Source organism: Cimex lectularius, unplaced genomic scaffold (genome assembly GCF_000648675.2).
Source record: "Cimex lectularius strain Harlan isolate CLEC.00 unplaced genomic scaffold, Clec_2.1 scaffold138, whole genome shotgun sequence".
NCBI lineage: Eukaryota > Metazoa > Arthropoda > Insecta > Hemiptera > Cimicidae > Cimex > Cimex lectularius.
Genome location: NW_019394229.1, coordinates 485,013 through 504,356, shown reverse-complemented (window position 1 = coordinate 504,356; position 19,344 = coordinate 485,013). Strand labels below are relative to the sequence as shown.

Genomic DNA, 19,344 nt, shown 5'->3' with positions numbered 1-19,344 from the left:
ACTAGAACTTGTTCGTTGCATGTCGAGTTCACGGCTTTGGCTCAAGCACTTATCGTACATACACGAGTGGACTTCAGTAGGCACGTCGTTTCTGAGTAGATTAAAGAAGCCGTTTTTTACGGACGACATATAAGCCCTTTCACAGATTTCGTAAGAGGATATTCTAAAATCTTGCCGGATCATCCCATGGAATCGACGGCTCAAGGTTCAAGAAGCCTTTTCATTTCAGATCTGACGCGATCGAATCCCCGTTTGTACCGTTGAAGAGTGTCTGAGGGACGAAAGAGAATGTAATTAGGCCGTGTCGAAAGAACGTAAACCGTCCTTTGTACCAAAATATCGTTTAGGGTTGCGTCATCAAATTGACTGGCAATCACCTGGTAAAGGTGGACCAAATTGCTGTTATCCACACTTTTTCCAAATTGAAACTGTGAAAAATAATGGGCAACTTGTGAGTGAGATGAGAGAGAGAGAGAGAGAAAGAGACTGAAGTGATTCATATATTGATCAAAAGAGGGCGAGAGAGAAAGCAACGGACCGAGAGGGAAAGAAAGAATGAGCTAAAGAAAGAGAGAGGAAGTGAAGGCGTGAAAGAAAGAGAGAGAAGAATTAGTGAGAGATAGCTAGAGATAGATCAGACGAACAGAGAAAGATTATATAAAGATATATTCTAGTTAATATTACTAGAAGTTAAGAAAGACGTATAACAATAGAGGAAGAGAGAGAGAGAGAGAGAGAGAGAGAGAGTGATTGTGTGATAAAAAAGGGTAAAAGAAAAACCTGAACAGAGAAAGAGAGGGAGAGAGAAAGAATGAGGTAAAGAAAAAGAGAGGAAGTGAAGGCGTGAAAGAGAGAGAGGGGGGAGAAAGGGAAAAGTAAGGGAGTGAGTTAGAAAGCTAAAGACAGGAAGAATAATAATCTAGCGATTGATAGAGATAGATCAGACAAACAGAGAAAGATTATATAAAGATATATTCTAGTAAATATTACTAGAAGTTAAGAAAAACGTATAACAATAGAGGGAGATAGAGATAGAGCGTGTATGATTGTGTGATAAATAAAGGTAAAAAAGAAAGACCAGGAGAGAGAAAAAGAGGGAGATAGATAGAGAGAGAGAGAGAGGTGTTGTGTGTGTGTGTGTGTGTGGTGTGTGTGTGTGTTCGCGCGTGCGTGTGATAAAGAAAGTAAAAAAGGAAGACCTGGAGTGAGAAAGAGAGGGAGAGAAAAATAGAGAAGAGGGAGAGAGAGAAAGAAAGAGAAAGGGAGAAAAAGAGAGAGAGAGATGGTGTATGATACAGAAAGGATAAAAGGAACACCTCGAGATAGAAAGAGAGGGAGAGAAAAATAGAGAAAGAGGGAGAGAAAGAGAGAGAGGGAGGGATGGTGTGTGATAAAGAAAGTAAAAAAGGAAGACCTGGAGTGAGAAAGAGAGGGAGAGAAAAATAGAGAAGAGGGAGAGAGAGAAAGAAAGAGAAAGAGAGAGAAAGAGAGAGAGAGATGGTGTATGATAAAGAAAGGGAAAAAGAAAGACCTGGAGAGAAAGAGATTACTTTTATCACACACACACGCTTTGTAACGTGAAATATTTAATTAAAAAAATCTGTAAAACTTTTTCTAGTAATTCTTCTAATCGTACGTATAATGTCTAATGTACAACATAACTAACGTTAAAGATTAAATAAAAGTTTGATCAATCAATCGCTGTCTTTCTGTCTCACATTTTCAATCCCCCTCGCTCTCCGGTCATATCTCTCTCTCTCTCTTTTTCTCTCTCTCTCTCTCCTATATCTATCTATCTCTATCTATCTACCTTTCTCTTCCTCTCTATCACTCTCAGCCTCTCAATTTCTGACCGCCTAGTCAGTCTGTGCTAGATTGGCAATTATATGACACATAAATGCAGAGGTATCTAAACAGATCATAATATAAATCAGAATATAAATATATATTCATTTTCCCTCGGGATTGCATTGTAATGACCTTGACAAATATGCGGCTTCTTTTTATTTGCCTATGAACAATTCGAAACAACTTCCTCCTGATCCTAAATTAAAAAATTGACTAAATTTGCTTTTTATAGCAGGATTGTTAGTTGAATTTTAACCCTTTTAATTAATTGTATACCGTTATACCTAATGAGGGGAACGAAGTACGTGTAAGCCAGGTAAATAATGCGTGAGCCGATTATTACGGCAGTCGACCAACCGGGATTAATCAGATCGCTATCGGAATTGCGAAAACCTTTGGAAAGTCGGCTGATCCGAGGGAGAGAAAACCTTGGAAAAGGGCGTGGCGACGAACCTGTTGTTGTGTAAATTGTTTTTTGATAAAGTCCGATTTCCCACCGGCGTCCCAAGGTCCAAGGAGACGCTTGAAGAAGGGGCAGACGAAAAGGAACAGAAAATCGACAGCCAGTCATTTATTTTACATAAGACATTTCCAAAACTGAAATATCAAATAGATAGTTCAAACTTTATAATAACACAATTATAACTCCGACACGTCGGAATTGTAGTTTTTTTAACCTCTTAATACCCATTACAAATCCCTCCAACAGATCGACCGGATAACACGTTCAAAAGATTAACGAGCTAATACGTTTCGGGAGAGATTTCCTTCACAGTAATGGACTTATGAAACAGGACATCCCGAAACTGTATAAAGCTGTAACACTAATTGCCTTAATTAACCGTATACAAACATTTCCACGTAGTGTTAAGTAGGTTGTTATAGATAAAATTAAACACGATTTGGATCCGTTTATTTTCGCTGTATTTTAAGTTCAAAAAGCAGTGTCAATCAAGTCAATCAAATAAATTAAAGTTTTTTCGACGCTTTTCGATCAATTTACAACAGTACTACAAGTCGAGACTTTTACGCAGTGTTTTAATTAAACATTTATAGTAATTCTCAAAAAATGATACAGGTCTATAATTTGGGGTCGCATGTTCTCGCTGTATACATTGTCATTTCAATTTTCACTTTACAGAAATTAACTAAAAATCGCGGAGAATACATGTTCAGTTGGTTCAGAAGGTTCAATAACAGTTTGCAAATGTTACATTTTTTTATGTTTTCTGTCCATACAATGTATTATTTGTTCATGCATGAATGCAGTTTTCGACCCAAATAATTTTTCCCAATCAAATCTAATCAGACTTAAATTCGTTATTCATAATCCACGGCTTTATTTGAATTGACTAATTGGGTCTTGGACACGGGCAAAGCAGGTCTAATTGTCTACAGGTTCGAACTACAAACCCGACGGAATTTCAATTTCACTTTAATCCGCGTATTAGGAGCGCAAGCCTCGACAAACTAAAATTCAATTACGAATTAACAGCCATTTTGATCGAACAAATGTAACCATTCGACACGTCAGAATTGCCAATTAAAAATGACAAAATAAATTTGGACAATACAATTGTATAATTTATTCGTGTGTAACAGGGACACCTAACAAATTAAAACAGTAATTCCAATCAATAATGTACAAAAGTATAATTAAAAGTTAGCAAAACATTTTGCATAATTAAAAGTAACGATTTGTACTATCAGATAGCTATCAAAATTATAATTTATTAAGTAATACGACTACGTTATTCATACTATTGGAAATAATATATAATTCAATATATTATATAACAATTACACTTTAAAAAAAGGAATAAAACGAATTAGTACGTATGAATTTTTTTATTTTTTTATCAAATATTTCTAGACCACGTACAACGGGACATTTCCATCTGAAAGGCCCGGGTGGCTCTTCGGTTTGACTTCTTTCTATTTTTAGCCACAACCAAAGTGCAATGATCCACACGGAAACATGCCATAATTTTATAAACTTAGATCTCTAAAGAAAGAAAGTGGGTATGGAATTGCCCCGCATCGATCATAAAGTGAGTTCAGAATGTTTCGCTTATTGTGATAATTAAAGGGTAGCGAAGTCGAGGATAAGGACGATTTTGTAGGAGAAAATGTCAATCCTCTATTTCCGCATTATCATTACATCCGGCATCTACATACATTATGCAAGTTGATGTTGAGATACGGCAAAAGTGAATATAGAGTGCGCCACTAATCGGGAAAAAATTAAAAAGATGGTCTCCTATAATAACAATATATTCAACTGCAATAAATATAGATACACTCTAAATTAGGTAGACTTGTATTGTAATAGGTCAAGACGATTGTCTAGTATATTAATAGCCTGTAATTTTCATCCGCTCTCACACTCTCTCTCACTCTCTCTCTCTCTCTCTCTCTCTCTCTTTTTTTCTCTTTCTCTATCTATCTATCTTCCTATCTATCTATCTCTATCTCTTTCTCTATCTATCTCGCTCTCTCAATTTCTCACAATTTTATTTCTTATCTTCTCTTCCTATTTCCTTCATTCTATTTTCCACATTTTATCTCTTTCTCATTATATGCTTCCCTCGTTCTCCCACCCACTCACACTCTCTCTGAATCCCTGCTTTTTGTTTCTTTCTACCTCCATCATCCTATCCCTCATTCTTTATCACTCAACTTTCTCTTTCTCTCAATGGCTTGTATTCCGTTCTTTCTCTCTTTCACAGCATTTCCTCTCTCTCTCTCTCTCTCTCTCTCTCTCTCTCTCTCTCTCTCTCTCTCTCTCNTCCACTCTCTCTCTCCCTCTCTCACTCTCTCTCTCTCTCTCTCGCTCTCTCTCTCACACTCCCTCCCCTCCTCAATCTCTCTTTCTCTCTCTTCTCTTTCTTTTTCTCTCTCTCGCTCTCTCTCTCTCACACTCCCTCCCCTCCTCAATCTCTCTTTCTCTCTCTTCTCTTTCTTTTTCTCTCTCTCTTACTCTTTTATTTTTTCTCCAAAAATTTAAAAATGCAGCCCACACCTTCAGAGAAAATGGTAAATAAACCTTTTACTTAAAATATCAGATGTTTAAACCAAATCACAGGAAAATATATAAGAAATATATTTAAAAAAGTGTAATAAATTGTGACCTTTCTCCATACGGTCAGCGGGAGTACCTGTAATTTGGTCGTTACGATCATTTTGGCCTGTCTATTCTCGCTGGTTTATAATCAAATGGTACATAGAATAAGAAAAAGAGATCAGATAAGTTAGACAGACCGAAACAATCTGTTCACAACGACCAAATTACAAATAAAGAAATTTTATCATTCAAGTTTATCTTCGAACATTCGTTCAACTTCGAACATAAATATTAAAATTGGGGAAAATATATTGATTTACAATTATTAGCGATATGTTTTCTTTAAAACAGGGACGAATCTAATCTGCGTTGACAGGATTGTAATTAACATTTAATTTTTTTGTGCACACGTCTCTTTTGGAGTTTAAATAATAAACATCTAGCCTAGGGACTTCAAGATCTTGCGTAAAATAATAGAAACCATCTTTCACGATCCTATACCCGAAGGTTATTTCATTTCTAGCTTGGTCATCGTATATGTATGCACATATTATATCCATTTTCGCCTTGAACGTCAACCGTAGCGCACATCTTAGTATGCGATTAAAGGCGGTTCTTTGAGTTATTTTTTCGAAAGGGCAAACACCATGGAGCATATTTAGAAAGGCAACTGAAATGTTGACTGTAACGACAGCATGTCCCAGTTTCTTAAGGCAGACGTGAAAGTAAACGACCTTGCAAGGACGTGGGCAAAACGGTGCTGCGGGCCTGCATTTGCGGCCCCGCTACCGCTTTTACCACCTACGCTCTCAACGTTTCCTCACTTTGCCTTTTTTTGTAATTACTTGACATCATTACAAGTAGTTTCAAACATTATTTCGTTTAGTACGGCTAAATATAAATAAATGTGAAATTCTGAATAGGTGATAAGTCAACCGTTTTGTAACTTACATATTTTTATTGAGTAATTTTAAACACTTAACCATGTGAACAATTTGCTATAACAAAATTACCTATGGGATCGGAATTTGGTGCTATTATTAAAATCCCTAAGTCATAAAAATTAAAAAATAAATTCCACATCATTACTGCTAAAAAAAAAATTGTGCAACAAAATACTGTACAACCACCTTATATCAAAATGCACACGAATTTTTTTTTTATTTACTTTTAAACATGCTTTATCAGTCTTATTTTTAAAAAAAATATGAGAACAAGTAATTACAAAATGAAAAATTAACTTTTTAAAGAGAAATTTTCCAGCAACAAAAACTAAAATATGCCACCTTATGAATCTGAAATTTTAAATTGTTTGAGAAATTCATTTTGAAAAATTGACAAATTTGACAAAATATAAAAACGGCAAGTCATAAAATACGCTGCCTGGTGTTTGAACTAAAAAATGGTTAACTTCGAAAAAGCATATTTTCTCAGTCCTTTCAAGTCCTGTGATAGGTCTCATTTTTTAGAAAATTTTACGCAAAATTCGGGAACATTTTAATTTTTGCATTTTTTACGAAAACTTCAAATTGAGCTCTGGAGGGAGCCAGGAACTTTGACTTTGCCCGATTTCTCAACCGTTTTTTGGTTATTCGGGGTTTTGGGGCAAAAATGTGCTTCTTTACGTGGAAAATAAAAAAAAGCCAGGAAATCGTCTTTGGTGCAGAACCTATAGCAATCAATAGGAACTTTTAATAGGCTTTCAATTGGTCACCTTCCACTTTGCCCGATTTCTCAGCCGTTTTCGAGTTATTTGCGATTTTTTGGGAAAAAACATGGAAAAAAATAACTCTGTCTCCCAATTTTCAAGAATGCATAAATTTTGAACTGTCATGTTTTCGCAAATTTTACGTTCTACAACCTTTGCTCCGAGGACTTTTGCAAAAAAGTGAACATGGAAGCGACATTCCGCATCCCAAAAGGTAAAAATAAAAAAAAAGTAAAAACTGCCGCTTCCATGTTCAATTTTTTGAGAAAGTTCTCTGAACAAATGTTATAGAGCACAAAATTTGGGAAAACATGACAGGTTCAGAATTTATCCATTCTTGAAAATCTGGAGAGAGAGAGTTTTCCATGATCACGTAAAAAACCACATTTTTTCCTCAAAAATCGCAAATAACTCGAAAACAATCAGAACTGAAACTGAAGAAACAAACAGAAATCGGGCAAAGTGGAAGGTGACCAATTGAAAGCTTACTAAAAGTTCCAATAGATTGCTATAGGTACTGCACCAAAGACGATTTCCTGGCATTTTTTTATGAGATTAACTGTGACTTAAAACGCAAAAAATATACATTCCCAAAGTTGGCCATTTTTTTGTGCAAAAAAAACTTGTAGTCGGTTTCATTTTGATGGGCAGTGTATATTATAAATTATAAACTTGCTTTAGCCAAATTTTATTTTTCAAGGAAACTATAAGAACAATTTAGTATAAAAATATGACAGTTTATAGATGAGATCAGGATTGCTAGTACGTGGATACACTAAACTCTAACCCTAAAAATTCTGATGAACTTCACCTACAAAAGAAAAATATATAGCTACCTGAGCATTAATAATACAACCAATTGACCTTCACAAAATGCAGTAAATGCCGTCTTATAAACAATTTTGAAAAAAAAATGAAATGACGAATTGGCAAATAAAAAAAGCACAAGACAGCAATTTTATTTTAAATTTTAAACTTAAACATGCTTTAGCCAATTATTATTTTTCAAAAACATGAGAACAATTAGCTATCTCAAAATTAAAATTGTGAACAGATAGGATCAGGATTAGCTACAACTAAAAACCCTAAACCCTAAAACATTCTAACCAGATTAACTCCATATACAAAATAAAAATAATTGCCTGAACATTACCCATGTCAAAAAAAACTGTTTTACAGAATTCTATAAAACATATTGTAAATGCCTTTGTAAATCTGAAATTTAGATTTGCCTGGCAAAACCATTTTTAAAAAATTGAATTAACCAATAAACATAAAAATATTCATATTGTTGGATGTTTCAAGGTCTAATTTGAATGGTAGATGGAAAATGGAAAACCCAAGAAAAATATGTAAGAGACACCAATTTTATTTTTAATTTTAAACTTGTAAACATGCTCTACTAATGTGTCAACTAGCCTAAAGAAAGAAACAAATTTGTTGATATTAATTTTATTAAATACCTGTTATCTAAATTATCTAATATCAAATATAAATATCTAATATCTGAATCAGTTTAAGGAACCAATTTTCTCAGAACGTCTTTCCAAGTCAATGTAAGCTAGAGCGAATGGTTTCATCGCCTACAAAAACACTCTGTTGAGTTCCTTACATGTTTGACTCTAATGAAGCCCATCATTATTCAAGGCAGAAATTTATTCCGTGGTTCATCTTCAATTTTGATCCTTTTTTTGGGCAGTGTGCTCACTTATTTCACCTCGAACGCAGTGCAAATTTTATGAACGGCCTGGGCCACCCTATTACCAAGCTAAAATTCAATAAGCATGCATGAATTGCAAGGGCATGGTAAAGAAAATATTTTATAATTTAAGTGAACTCTTCAAGACATTTTCTTTATGAACTGATGAGTTATTCTCTTGGTGTTATGTGATGTAAACACCAAGTCCTCCTATTGATATAGAAATGTTGATTAATGGTATTAAAATAATAAAAAATGGTTATCTGGTACAGTCAATTTAATACACGCAATTTTACAAATGAATAATAATTGTCACAGGAAGGATTCAAACCCACAGTCTTTGGGTAAATACTACAATACTTAAGCTACCGTTACTTTGATCGCCCATGCCACAAACTTCTTGCTTTGATTCACTGATCTAATTTATTTTGAATTAATTAGAAGCACTTTGATTTGATTAACTAATTAGTGGGACTGTGAAAGATTCAAAGGTTTGATTTAAGGTTAATGGGCCAATTTTTTATTTTTGTCATTTTAATTTTTATTACATTTATTCAATTTGCATTTGGTAAAATATTTTTAGCTAAGTTGTCAACTATAAATTTGATTTATTCACTTATTAAAACCATATCAATATTATTTATTCTTATTTTAATGAATTCATCAATTCAAATTCATTTAATTTCAACATTTGATTTCAACAATAATGATTTTTATCCTAACCGTCGATGACATTAATAATCAAATCATATGGCATATAATATTACATTATATTGTGTAATATAAATAGAGAAATTAAAAATCAAACCTGTCCATAAATTGAATTTGTTCTCACTGGGTGATCTCCCTGAGTAAATGCAAGTAAGTGTGTTTTTCAGGGTCCATGAGGGTTTGAAGCATTGAGCTTTGAACTCTTATACCACGGAAACAAACAATTCAGAGGATTAAGGCTTTTAATTTTTTTTTCTAAAAGAAATAACAAACATTGTTTAATTAAACTTTAATAAAATTTAATGTTTAAAAAAATAATTCTATTGAACAATTGATATAATTTTTTAAATTTATAACATTTTTAGCACAAACGTTTGTTTCATTATGGCACGATTCAGTAGTTGACTATGTCTAATACGGCTTGAAGACATCTCCATTTGTCGGGAATGTAAAACGGTTCGAAAATGTGCGGAAACGGGGTGTCAAATCCTGCCACCCGGCCTACGGGAGCTTCGAGATAGAGGAAGCAAGCGTTCTGCAAAAAGTAATCAATGTTGGAGAAAACTGAATGTCGAGGAATTCTTATAGTGAAATACCTGAATTGAGGCGGCAAGTTCAGCACCGAAACCACCGGTGTAAGGCGCTTCGTGTGCAATTATTGTCCTTCCAGTTTTCTTAGCAGACTTTAGATAAATACATTAAAAAATCATTAACTGAATATAGCTGGAATTTAATAAATAATTAATATTTTAAAAAAAAACTTACATTAAAAACTGTTTCCCTGTCCCAAGGTACAATTGAATATAAATCAATCACTTCGCAAGATATATTATGTTTCTCTTTAGCCATCATTGCTACTTCACACAATACATGAACTTGCGTACCCCAGCCAATTAATGTAACCTGATCACCTTAAAACAAATAAAGATAATTACAGTACATTATTTTAAAAAAATATTAACCTTTGTTTTACAATGTATCAAAATGACGCAAACATTTCAAAAATGCGCGTGTGTCAAAATGTAGGGTTCGGAAGGGTTTGAGGCTTTGAGTAGTTCCTTCTAGTCTTCTTGTAGACGTGAACACCACTGCAACCCTTTTCACAGATAAGTGACCTTGTAATATTGGAATAAAACAAGAAAAATCGTGGTATGGGTCAATATGACCCCACGTTGTACGACATGTTCTTTTCGTTTTAGTTCAAATTTAATTAGTTTTCTCAATGCTTTTCTTTGTAATCTTTTTTGATTGTTTCAGCCATGGCAAATAGTTCACATGTTCTAACTGACGAAGAAATTCGACGTGAAATAGAAATATAAGTGATAATGAAAACGAGGAATACTTTTCTTTACAGTGAAGATGAAAATGATTTGTTGCCAAACGATAATGATAAATCTGACACCGTCGACGTTTTTCCTGAAGACGATGTGCTCTTAGAGAACCACTTTAGCCCTGAAAATTTTTCAAATTTAGGTTCCAGAGAACAAAGCAGAAACTTTGTGTTGGGCAAAGAAGGCAAAACTCTCTGGACTGATACCGATCTTTTACCATTGAGAAACGTCAGATTAGCTTCAAAGAATATGATTACCCATTTGCCTGGTGCCAAAGGATTTGCTCAGAGCCATGATTGATGTCATTGTAAAATATACCAATGAAGAGATTGATAAATAAAACCTCAATACATTCCTGACCAGCGCTATATTGGACCCACAGATGGTCTTGAAGAAAGAGGTTTGCTGGGCCTTTTATTTTTCAGCGGCATTATGATGGATTTGAACCTGAATGTCTCAAGACATATTTTGTCGTCTATTTAGACCATTGATTTTTCGAGCAGTGATATCCAAAAACAGATTTATCTTCCTTCTTTGCTTTCCATTTTTCGGAGTATGTATGTCATTTTTGTTCCTTGTGATACTGTGTTCCATTTTTTTGAAGTTACTTTTTACATTTTAATTTTATAAGAATTTAATATGTAGTTTACGAAGAAGTTTGACTGTAGTTTTGTTGATAATATCAAAAACTCAAAGTTAAATTTTTACAAAGAAAGATTTCCCAAAATCTTCTAGTTTTTCCTTGCTTGACTGTACTTTATTGTGATTACAATATGTTTTAAACCATTTATTTTGAGAAAAAAAATGCAGTTTTGTATCCTACAAGGTTAATAAAAATAAAAATTTTAAAAAAAAGTTCTTCATATTTCCCCCCCCCAAAAAAAAAATATGACTCATTGCACTTAAAAACAGAGTTGGGTCAAAATGACCCGACGTTGTAGTACATATACGGGTGTTTCACGTTGTTGGCCGAAAGTTAAAATTAAACAAACAAAATTGTAAAAATATAAGCTCAAATTTAAATGTCTCATATTTCTTCTAGCTCTAACAATCTCATTAAAATATTAAATATCACAAATATATAAAAATAAAAAATATATATTATTTGCAAATTCTCACTGTAACTGCAATGCAATAAAATTGCAATTACTGCATTGTGTCTTATAAAATTGGCACTTTTTAAATTACAATTCAACTCACCAGGTATAACGATTTCAGCTTTTCCAATAGGTAATTTATATTTGGCTACCGGTACTTCTTCTACAGCTCCTCTATATAGAACTTTTGGTTCTAGAAACAGGCAAGGGTCATCATCTTCGATGCAAGATATGAGAAGGCCTTTTGCTTTTACCGATCCTCGAGGAATAACCACCTACAAATAAATTAAATTATACACAACATATATATTTTGAAACAAATAATTATTTCAAACCTTTAGTCCAGGAGTGTGGGCGAAATAAGCCTCAGGGCTTTGTGAGTGATAGAGACCTCCATGTCCAACAGCACTGCATGGTGCCCTAATGGTCAACTTGCCGCAGGAAAATTCACCACCGCTCCTATATCTGAACTTTGCTGCTTCATTAACGATCTAAAACACAACTTATTTTAGTTATAAAATTTAATTAGATGTTAAATATTATTACTTGGTCAAATGCGGGGAAAATGTAATCTGCAAACTGTATTTCAGCAATAGCCGTCGAACCAACTGCAGCTACTCCTATGGCAAAACCGGCGATCCCTTGTTCGCACAGCGGTGTGTTAAACACGCGATCTTTGCCATATTTCTCTTGAAGGCCAACTGAACACCTGAATACACCGCCGAATGCGACATCTTCACCAAAAATTACTGGAACAATTTAGAAAGATGTTGCAATATCAGTTGGTTGTGGTGATGAGGGACATCAAGCTGTTTTGTAGGTAAATAAAACTCATTTTACTAAATTTTACTTATTGATTAAATTGGAAAATAAAAACAATTACTAATCCAAAATCTTCTTAAATAAGCATTTAATAATATAAAATCTTCTCCAAGAATTACAGCTAATTTTGGAATTATCTAGAAAGATATATCTTGTTTAAAAAGAGACTAGCAGTCTGCAATGGACAATAGGATCATTAATATTCAAGAGATTAGCTTAGCTCTTCAACAACAGATCTGCTCCAGAAAACAACTGAACAAACATTCAGCTGAGTTTTATTTTCACTTCACTTGCGAACTTTACTTTTTTATTATCCTTAATTGCTACGTAATTTTTTATATATATCGTTTAGTTTTACTTGATAGTTTTAAGAAGAAATTAATTTTAACCATATTTTGCTTGCGTTCGTTTGTTTCTTTTATTTGGTTTGTTTCATTTCATTATTAAGAATAATTATTTTAACTAAATTAATTGTATTAATAAATCATTTATTCAATTATCTTGTTGTCTTTCCAGTATGTTGTGATCGATCCATGTTTTATTTTTAAGTCGCAAAAAAAATCATTGGCCTAGTGGAAAGTCTTAAATTGAGATTCTAGCCCTTTGCAGCAACATTTAATATATTAGCACATTTTCAATTTTAAGCCTAGCAATTGAGGGGTAAAAATAGCTATTCAGTAAAACAAGTTAAGTGTGAATCTAGGTGGAACTGAAGCTTACGAAGTAGGATTTGGGGACTGGAACTGTTGTGAGAACAGATTTGCTTCTGAGTGTAAAAGTGACATGGACTTACCTCCATTCATCTTCATTTTCTATTGCTTGTATGTTATACATGTGATATGTCTGCATTAACTAAAATTGTGGTTCAAAAAAAGAGAATTTAAAGTTACACCTTCCTAAGGCCCTAACTGATTAAAGCCTCCACGCAAAACAACGGAGGGGGGATTTTTTAACAATAATTTATATTATAATTGTCCACAACATGACTGTTGATTAAAGTGACCATTAAAAACAATTTGAAAAATCCTAAAGTCTTTGAGATATACAAAAATAAATCTTACATTTACACACTTGCACCTCTACATAAAAACCTTTTATTAAATTTTGAATCAATTTGTTTTCAGTGCTATTGATTAACTTAATGAATAAAACAATTAGTAAATTTAAGATCTTCTGTGAATATGCAGAAATTAATCTTTTTGTGTAGTACACCTGCAATTCTGTATAATAAATCCCCTGACATTTGTGCTTTAAAAAAAATTCAAAACCTATTAAAATCAGCCTTAATTTGTTTACTGCAGAACTATTGATTCAATATAGAAGTAAAAACAATAAATTGAAAAGTTTCAGTGAGATACAGAGAAATTAATCTTATTGTGTTGCATTGTTGCACTTCTGCATAAAAACTGTATTTCGATTACAAAAAGACTTTTTGAAGTTAATTTGAATTAATTTGATCACTACAGTACTAATGACTAAATTGACTTTGAAACACAAGTTAATTCATAGAAAAATTAATCTTAAGTTAGACGACCTGCACCTCTGCATACAATTCCTTATGTTCCTTTAAACAAAATCCTTTTATGAAATTTTGTATCATTTGTTTTTTAGCCCTATTGATTAAATTGGGGAATAAAAATAATTAGTAAATCTAATCATTGAATTATGCAGAAATTAATACTTAAGCATGATACACTTGCACTCCTTCATAAAAACCCAGACATTTGAGTTAAAAAAGACTCAATTGATTAAATTTTGCCTTAATTTGTGTAACACGTACTATTAATTTAAATTCAACATGAAAACCAGTAACATTCTGTGAGGTAAAGAGAAGGGTTTCATTTGCCATAATTCTTTTTCTTAAACCTTTTTCAATATCCCCAGTCAGGAATTTGGGTGAGTATGACAATGTTAGGGTCATAACATTTTTACAGGAAGGATACAGCCAATGCGAAGTCGCCAGGAGACTTAATGTAAAGCATTTACAATAAGAAGAGCTCTTTGGCCTTCAGAGAAACAGAGCTTCACACTGGGGTCAGCCTAGGCATTTGTTCAGACCCCACACTATATTCGTTGTTATGCGAGGAAGATCTCTAACTTCACAAAAGTACTTACAAGACATAATCAAAGAACATGTAGTAGCCTTTTGTCAAAGATAATGCCAAGCCCCATAAAGCTCGTATTGTGGATGGCTACCTGAATGAGGTTGAAATTGAATGCTTAGTGTGCCAGCTTGAAATCCAGAAGTTGAGAGTTGGAAACACAAGTTAATTCATAGAAAAATTAAAAATTCTTGATGAAAGGAAAGAAATCCTCAGGATTTTATCAGAAATATTTTCCAAGAAATGCAAAGGAATTTAATGGACATGATTCATGCCAGAGGTGAAAATATTTGGTATTAAAGTGGGTTTTTTCAAGTTTTTTCTTTACTCTTTTTTTTACATTTTGGCTATTCTTGATGAATAGGAAATAAATCCTCAGGATTTTATCAGAAATATTTTCCAAGAAATGCAAAGGCACTTAATGGACATCATTCATGCCAGAGATGAAAATATTTGGTATTAAAGTGGGTTTTTTCAAGTTTTTTCTTTACTCTTTTTTTTTACATTTTGGCTATTCTTGATGAATAGGAAAGAAATCCTCAGGATTTTATCAGAAATATTTTCCAAGAAATGCAAAGGCACTTAATGGACATCATTCATGCCAGAGGTGGAAATATTTGGTATTAAAGTGACTTTTTTTTCAAGTTTTGTCTACTCTTTTTTTTACATTTAAATAAACGTTTTCTTTTTAAATGTCTTATTTTTACAACCAAACCTATTTTTGGTAATATGAATGAACCTAACTACATTAAAATTTAAGGTGGTGTGTTAATTTTGTTCATCATTGTATTTTTTATGTGTTTACCTTCTTTTTGTCTTGTCATATTACTCTTCTAAGCCTGGATTTGTAATAAATAAATACAAAAAATGAATAACTTTAAAAACAGTTTGTACATCAAAAATCTTCTATGACATATAGAAAAATTAATCTTCTTGTGTTACAAACCTGCACCTATGCATAAAAAGCTCTTTTTCTGAAATTTTGCTTTAAATTGTTTGCAGTATCGATTAAACTGAGGAATAAAAATAATTACTAAATTTAAAATCTACCATATATTTCATAGATTTATTCTAGATTTATTTATAAAGAAGGATCATTCTGAAGACAACACTGAACCTTAGACTGCAAAAATTGTGTATAACATTTTTTTAAGTTTAGATTAGTCTGCAATTTTGACTGATTAACCAGTAAAATTAATAACAAACAAGACGTAACACATATGCATGAAAACCTATAAAAAATCATGCAGCACAAAAAATTAACTGTAGTAAAAGGAGCATTTTTAATTAAAAAATCTCATTGACATGTTTACTGCAGTACATTTTATTAAGATGTAATATGAAATTTTTTTTTCCAAAGTACTTACATGCTGTTGGATCTTCTTTCATGCAGATGTCCATCGCATCTGTGATGGCCTGGTACATGGTCAGCTTGGTCGTCTCTCCTGGAAAAATCCAGAAAAAAACCCTCATAAGACAACAAATCGACAGAAATTCGAAAAATTTCACGGATACATATGTAAAAAATAAAAAAAACACGTATATATTCACCTTCTACGGGTCTTGAGTCGTCCGCTTGATAATTGAAGTGGGCCGCGCATCTTTTCCCTTGTTTTTCTCCTTTGAGAAAACGCCACTTGGCCAAGTTGTTGAGGAAAAGTCCTCGAAAAGTTCTGATATGCATTTTAAGACAGGTGATAACAAGTGGCATGTGATAGTTAGATGACTTTTGGAGAGGGATATGACCTTACAGAACGTCAGCTTTTAAAATATATAATCGAGTAATAAAATCGATAGCCATCATGAAATAATAAACCTAATAAATAGCAATTTATCGTTTTAAACTAATTTAAAAACTATTTTTACACTAATTAGAAACTAATTGGACTGAGTTTGAATAAAAACATTATTTAAAAAAGTCGAAATTAAAGAAATAATATAAAGTAAAATAATAAAAATTAATCGATATAATCAACATCGATTATAGATGGTTAACAATCGATTCTTACTAAAAAATTCATTTGTGCCGATGTGGAGTTCGCTCGTTTTAAGGTCTTTCATTCTTTTTTTTTTCCTTCGGAAAAGATGGATTCCTGCTTCCTACAGGCTTATTTCTTTAAATATAAACCAAAACAATAACAAAAGCATATTTTCCCTATGGTCTCTTTTTATTTATTCTATTCACTAAAAAGAACCTGATTACTATTAAACGTATTGAAACGTAATCTAATTACATAACTTCAATAACGTCCTTATGTTGTAAGAGTTTAGATAGCAGGAAGTTATGTGATATAATTACTACATTTATGCATTTTGATTATTCGGAGATCATGAGATGCGGTCTGGTGTGACGTAGGTTTTAGAAAAACATTTTCTTTATGGTGCTACGTTTCGATCTTTCTTGAGATCGTCTTCAGAGCTGAAATTTTTCCTTGTTGATAGTCACTCGAATAATAATTGACTAACGGTCACTAAACACCACACATTTATACATTTTTTTCATCTTCAAGAGTGTTTTATGTAAAAATATATGCTGCTTAAACTATACTTTTATTCATCCATATATGTTTAGCGGTCATAATTGACCATATTAATTATCTCAATTATTCTTTTTAAAAGCTAGTGTCACGAGTGGGATTCGAACCCAGGGTCGAAGCCGATGGTCGTGGGTTCGAATCCCTCTCGTGACACTAGCTTTTTCATCTCAACCGAGGATAAAAGGATCTTAGCCTCTTAGATAAAAAGAAAAATTAATTGATATAAGTTATAAATTTGACTCAACGACACTCGTTTTTCAAAAAAAAATTTATTTATTATATATTATTAAAGTTTACAATTTATTTTACATATAAGTGAATAACTTGTAAAATAAAAATGACAACGAGGTCGTGATTAAGGTGCGGTTCAACTCCGAGTCTGAGTCTGAGTATCTTGAAAATGGTGGGAGAGGGTCCAATATAGCATCTGCAGAGTTGCTGAGTCTGCAGAATCTATTATGATGACAGAAGCAGCCGTTGCGGATGTAACTCCTCCACCTCTAGTTCGAGAATTTCCCTGGAAATTCTTGAATTTGGCGGATTTCCTCCTCGGGTGGCCCGGTGATGTCTGTTGTCATCTTCTTGAATCGTGCCCAAGCCATGGTGGTGATTAAAGTCACTGCGATGATCAACATTATACTGCTTGCCAGATTGCTGGAACTCATTGCAGTTAAGAAAACGTTGTATCTACGATCCACGATGACGTTGGATGGTGTGTTTTGCAGATTTAATTCCTGAAGTGTACTTTGAACTTTGACATCTGAGTGACGTGGAAATTGAAATCAACATTTGCCGTTGACTCGTGTTTCAGGTGTTTTCCTCGATATATTATTTGACTGTTGTTTGGATTGATGAGGAAGACTTCTTGTAGTAGTTTATCCTCGGCGATGTCCTGGTCGATGATTTTTAAACGTTCTCCTGTGGGGAAAGTTGCCAGATACTGGTTGATTTGTGTTTTCCACTCCAAGCGGTTGGCAGAAATGTCCAGTGTTGTGTAGCTGCAAAGTTCTTACTGTCATTCTCTAGCAGGTTCAACTCACATTGAGCGTTTGTGAAAAGTTATTAAATCAGGAGAGCAAAAGTGCATGTATGCAATTTTTTGTATACAAGTACTCTTTAGTGTAATTATTTGAGTTTTCTCAAGGCCAGATTGTGGTTTGAGTAAATAAGTACACGCCATTTCGGCTGTTGGCAGTAAAAATTGCCATGACCATCAATATTGTCTCCTATTTATCCAATACTTAAGCGAAACCACAAAACTTTTAAAATCCAGGTGTACTATCCCTAAAAAACTACCCCTTTTTGAGTTGTGAAACTTTTCTCGCATATATTGACTCTCAGTAATTTACGTTAGTTTGTTTGCTCTAACGATAATGGTAGTCAATGAATGCCTGTAAGGATATTAATTTATTTTTGATAGTAACAGACAACATACAAACTTAACATACAAGTAGAAATATTCGTTACAAAAACATAAATGATTTAAAAATTGTTTTTCATAATGTGAAATTAATATAGGCTCTGATGATGATCATCAAATAGGTCGAAAGCTTGGCAGTAACAAGCGGTATAGTACGCCTTTTCTTTCAAAGGCATCAACTTTCTCGTTGCCTTCAACTGCTACATGTCCTGGGACCCAGCAGATGCTGACTTTGTTTTGCATACCTAATTAGTTTAGTTTAACAATTCAGCACCACCTTTGAGATAAAGATGTTTGAACTTAGCTCTTTAATGGCTGCTCCGCTATTTGACATGATAGTTATATTCTAGTTTTTGTTCCCTTTATTCACCTTGAACTGGGTACATTTCTCGATTGGATGGACCTTCGTTTGGAAGATACTGTATTAATTTAGTATATATACATCAATAAAATTACCTGTAATCAACAAAATATCTATATATATACATAATTAACCCAGTTTCCTCCAGGAATCGGAATAGGGGACCCAAAAATTCGCCTAATTATCTGGCGGCTTTCCTATTTGCTCCTTATATGGAACTAAGGAGAGTATTAATAGCTGGGGCATGAAACAATTCCTTAAAGAATGGAATCTGTCCCCCAGACATAGGCAATTGAAGGAGTTTGTGAAGGAGATCAAACCAAAAGAATTAAAATGGCTACTCTCTAACTCACGGAAGGGAATTAGGAGGCTGGTAGGTATCCTGACGGGCCATTGCCCTTTGAAAAGACACCTCTTCGTAATGGGTATTTTACCAGACCCCTTCTGCCGTTTTTTGTGAAATAGAAGAAGAAACGGCACGGTACAACCTCGCAGAGTGTGATAGGTACGCCAGGTATAGATTCGAAACTTTTGAAGGAGAGGACATCACCAAATCACTCCCCGAGATAAAATGGTCCAAAATCTTGGGGTTTGTGTACAAGTCCAAGAGGTTTATGCAGGACACGTGAACCGACCAGTCCCGG

General features: G+C 33.5%; 2 protein-coding genes across 2 annotated transcripts in view; both read right to left on the bottom strand.

The window, feature by feature from the left end:
• The window catches only part of LOC106665016 (putative nucleotidyltransferase FAM46C), a 434,493-nt gene extending 425,277 nt beyond the window's left edge, over nucleotides 1-9,216 (bottom strand). Inside the window, exon 1 of the mRNA XM_014391140.2 lies at nucleotides 9,128-9,216. Within this exon, the coding sequence (XP_014246626.1) occupies nucleotides 9,128-9,135 (8 nt within the window). The 5' untranslated portion in view covers nucleotides 9,136-9,216. The remainder of the gene's footprint in view (nucleotides 1-9,127) is intronic.
• Nucleotides 9,217-9,307: 91 nt separating this feature from the next.
• On the bottom strand, nucleotides 9,308-16,117 carry LOC106665018 (2-oxoisovalerate dehydrogenase subunit beta, mitochondrial). Its single transcript, XM_014391142.2, has 8 exons — nucleotides 15,934-16,117; nucleotides 15,750-15,827; nucleotides 12,005-12,207; nucleotides 11,794-11,949; nucleotides 11,562-11,733; nucleotides 9,796-9,941; nucleotides 9,627-9,713; nucleotides 9,308-9,565 (listed from the first exon to the last, which is right to left on the bottom strand). The coding sequence occupies exons 1-8, from the start codon at nucleotides 16,091-16,093 to the stop codon at nucleotides 9,425-9,427; spliced, it is 1,143 nt and encodes a 380-aa protein (XP_014246628.1). The 5' UTR covers nucleotides 16,094-16,117; the 3' UTR covers nucleotides 9,308-9,424.
• Between the last annotated feature and the right edge of the window lie 3,227 nt (nucleotides 16,118-19,344).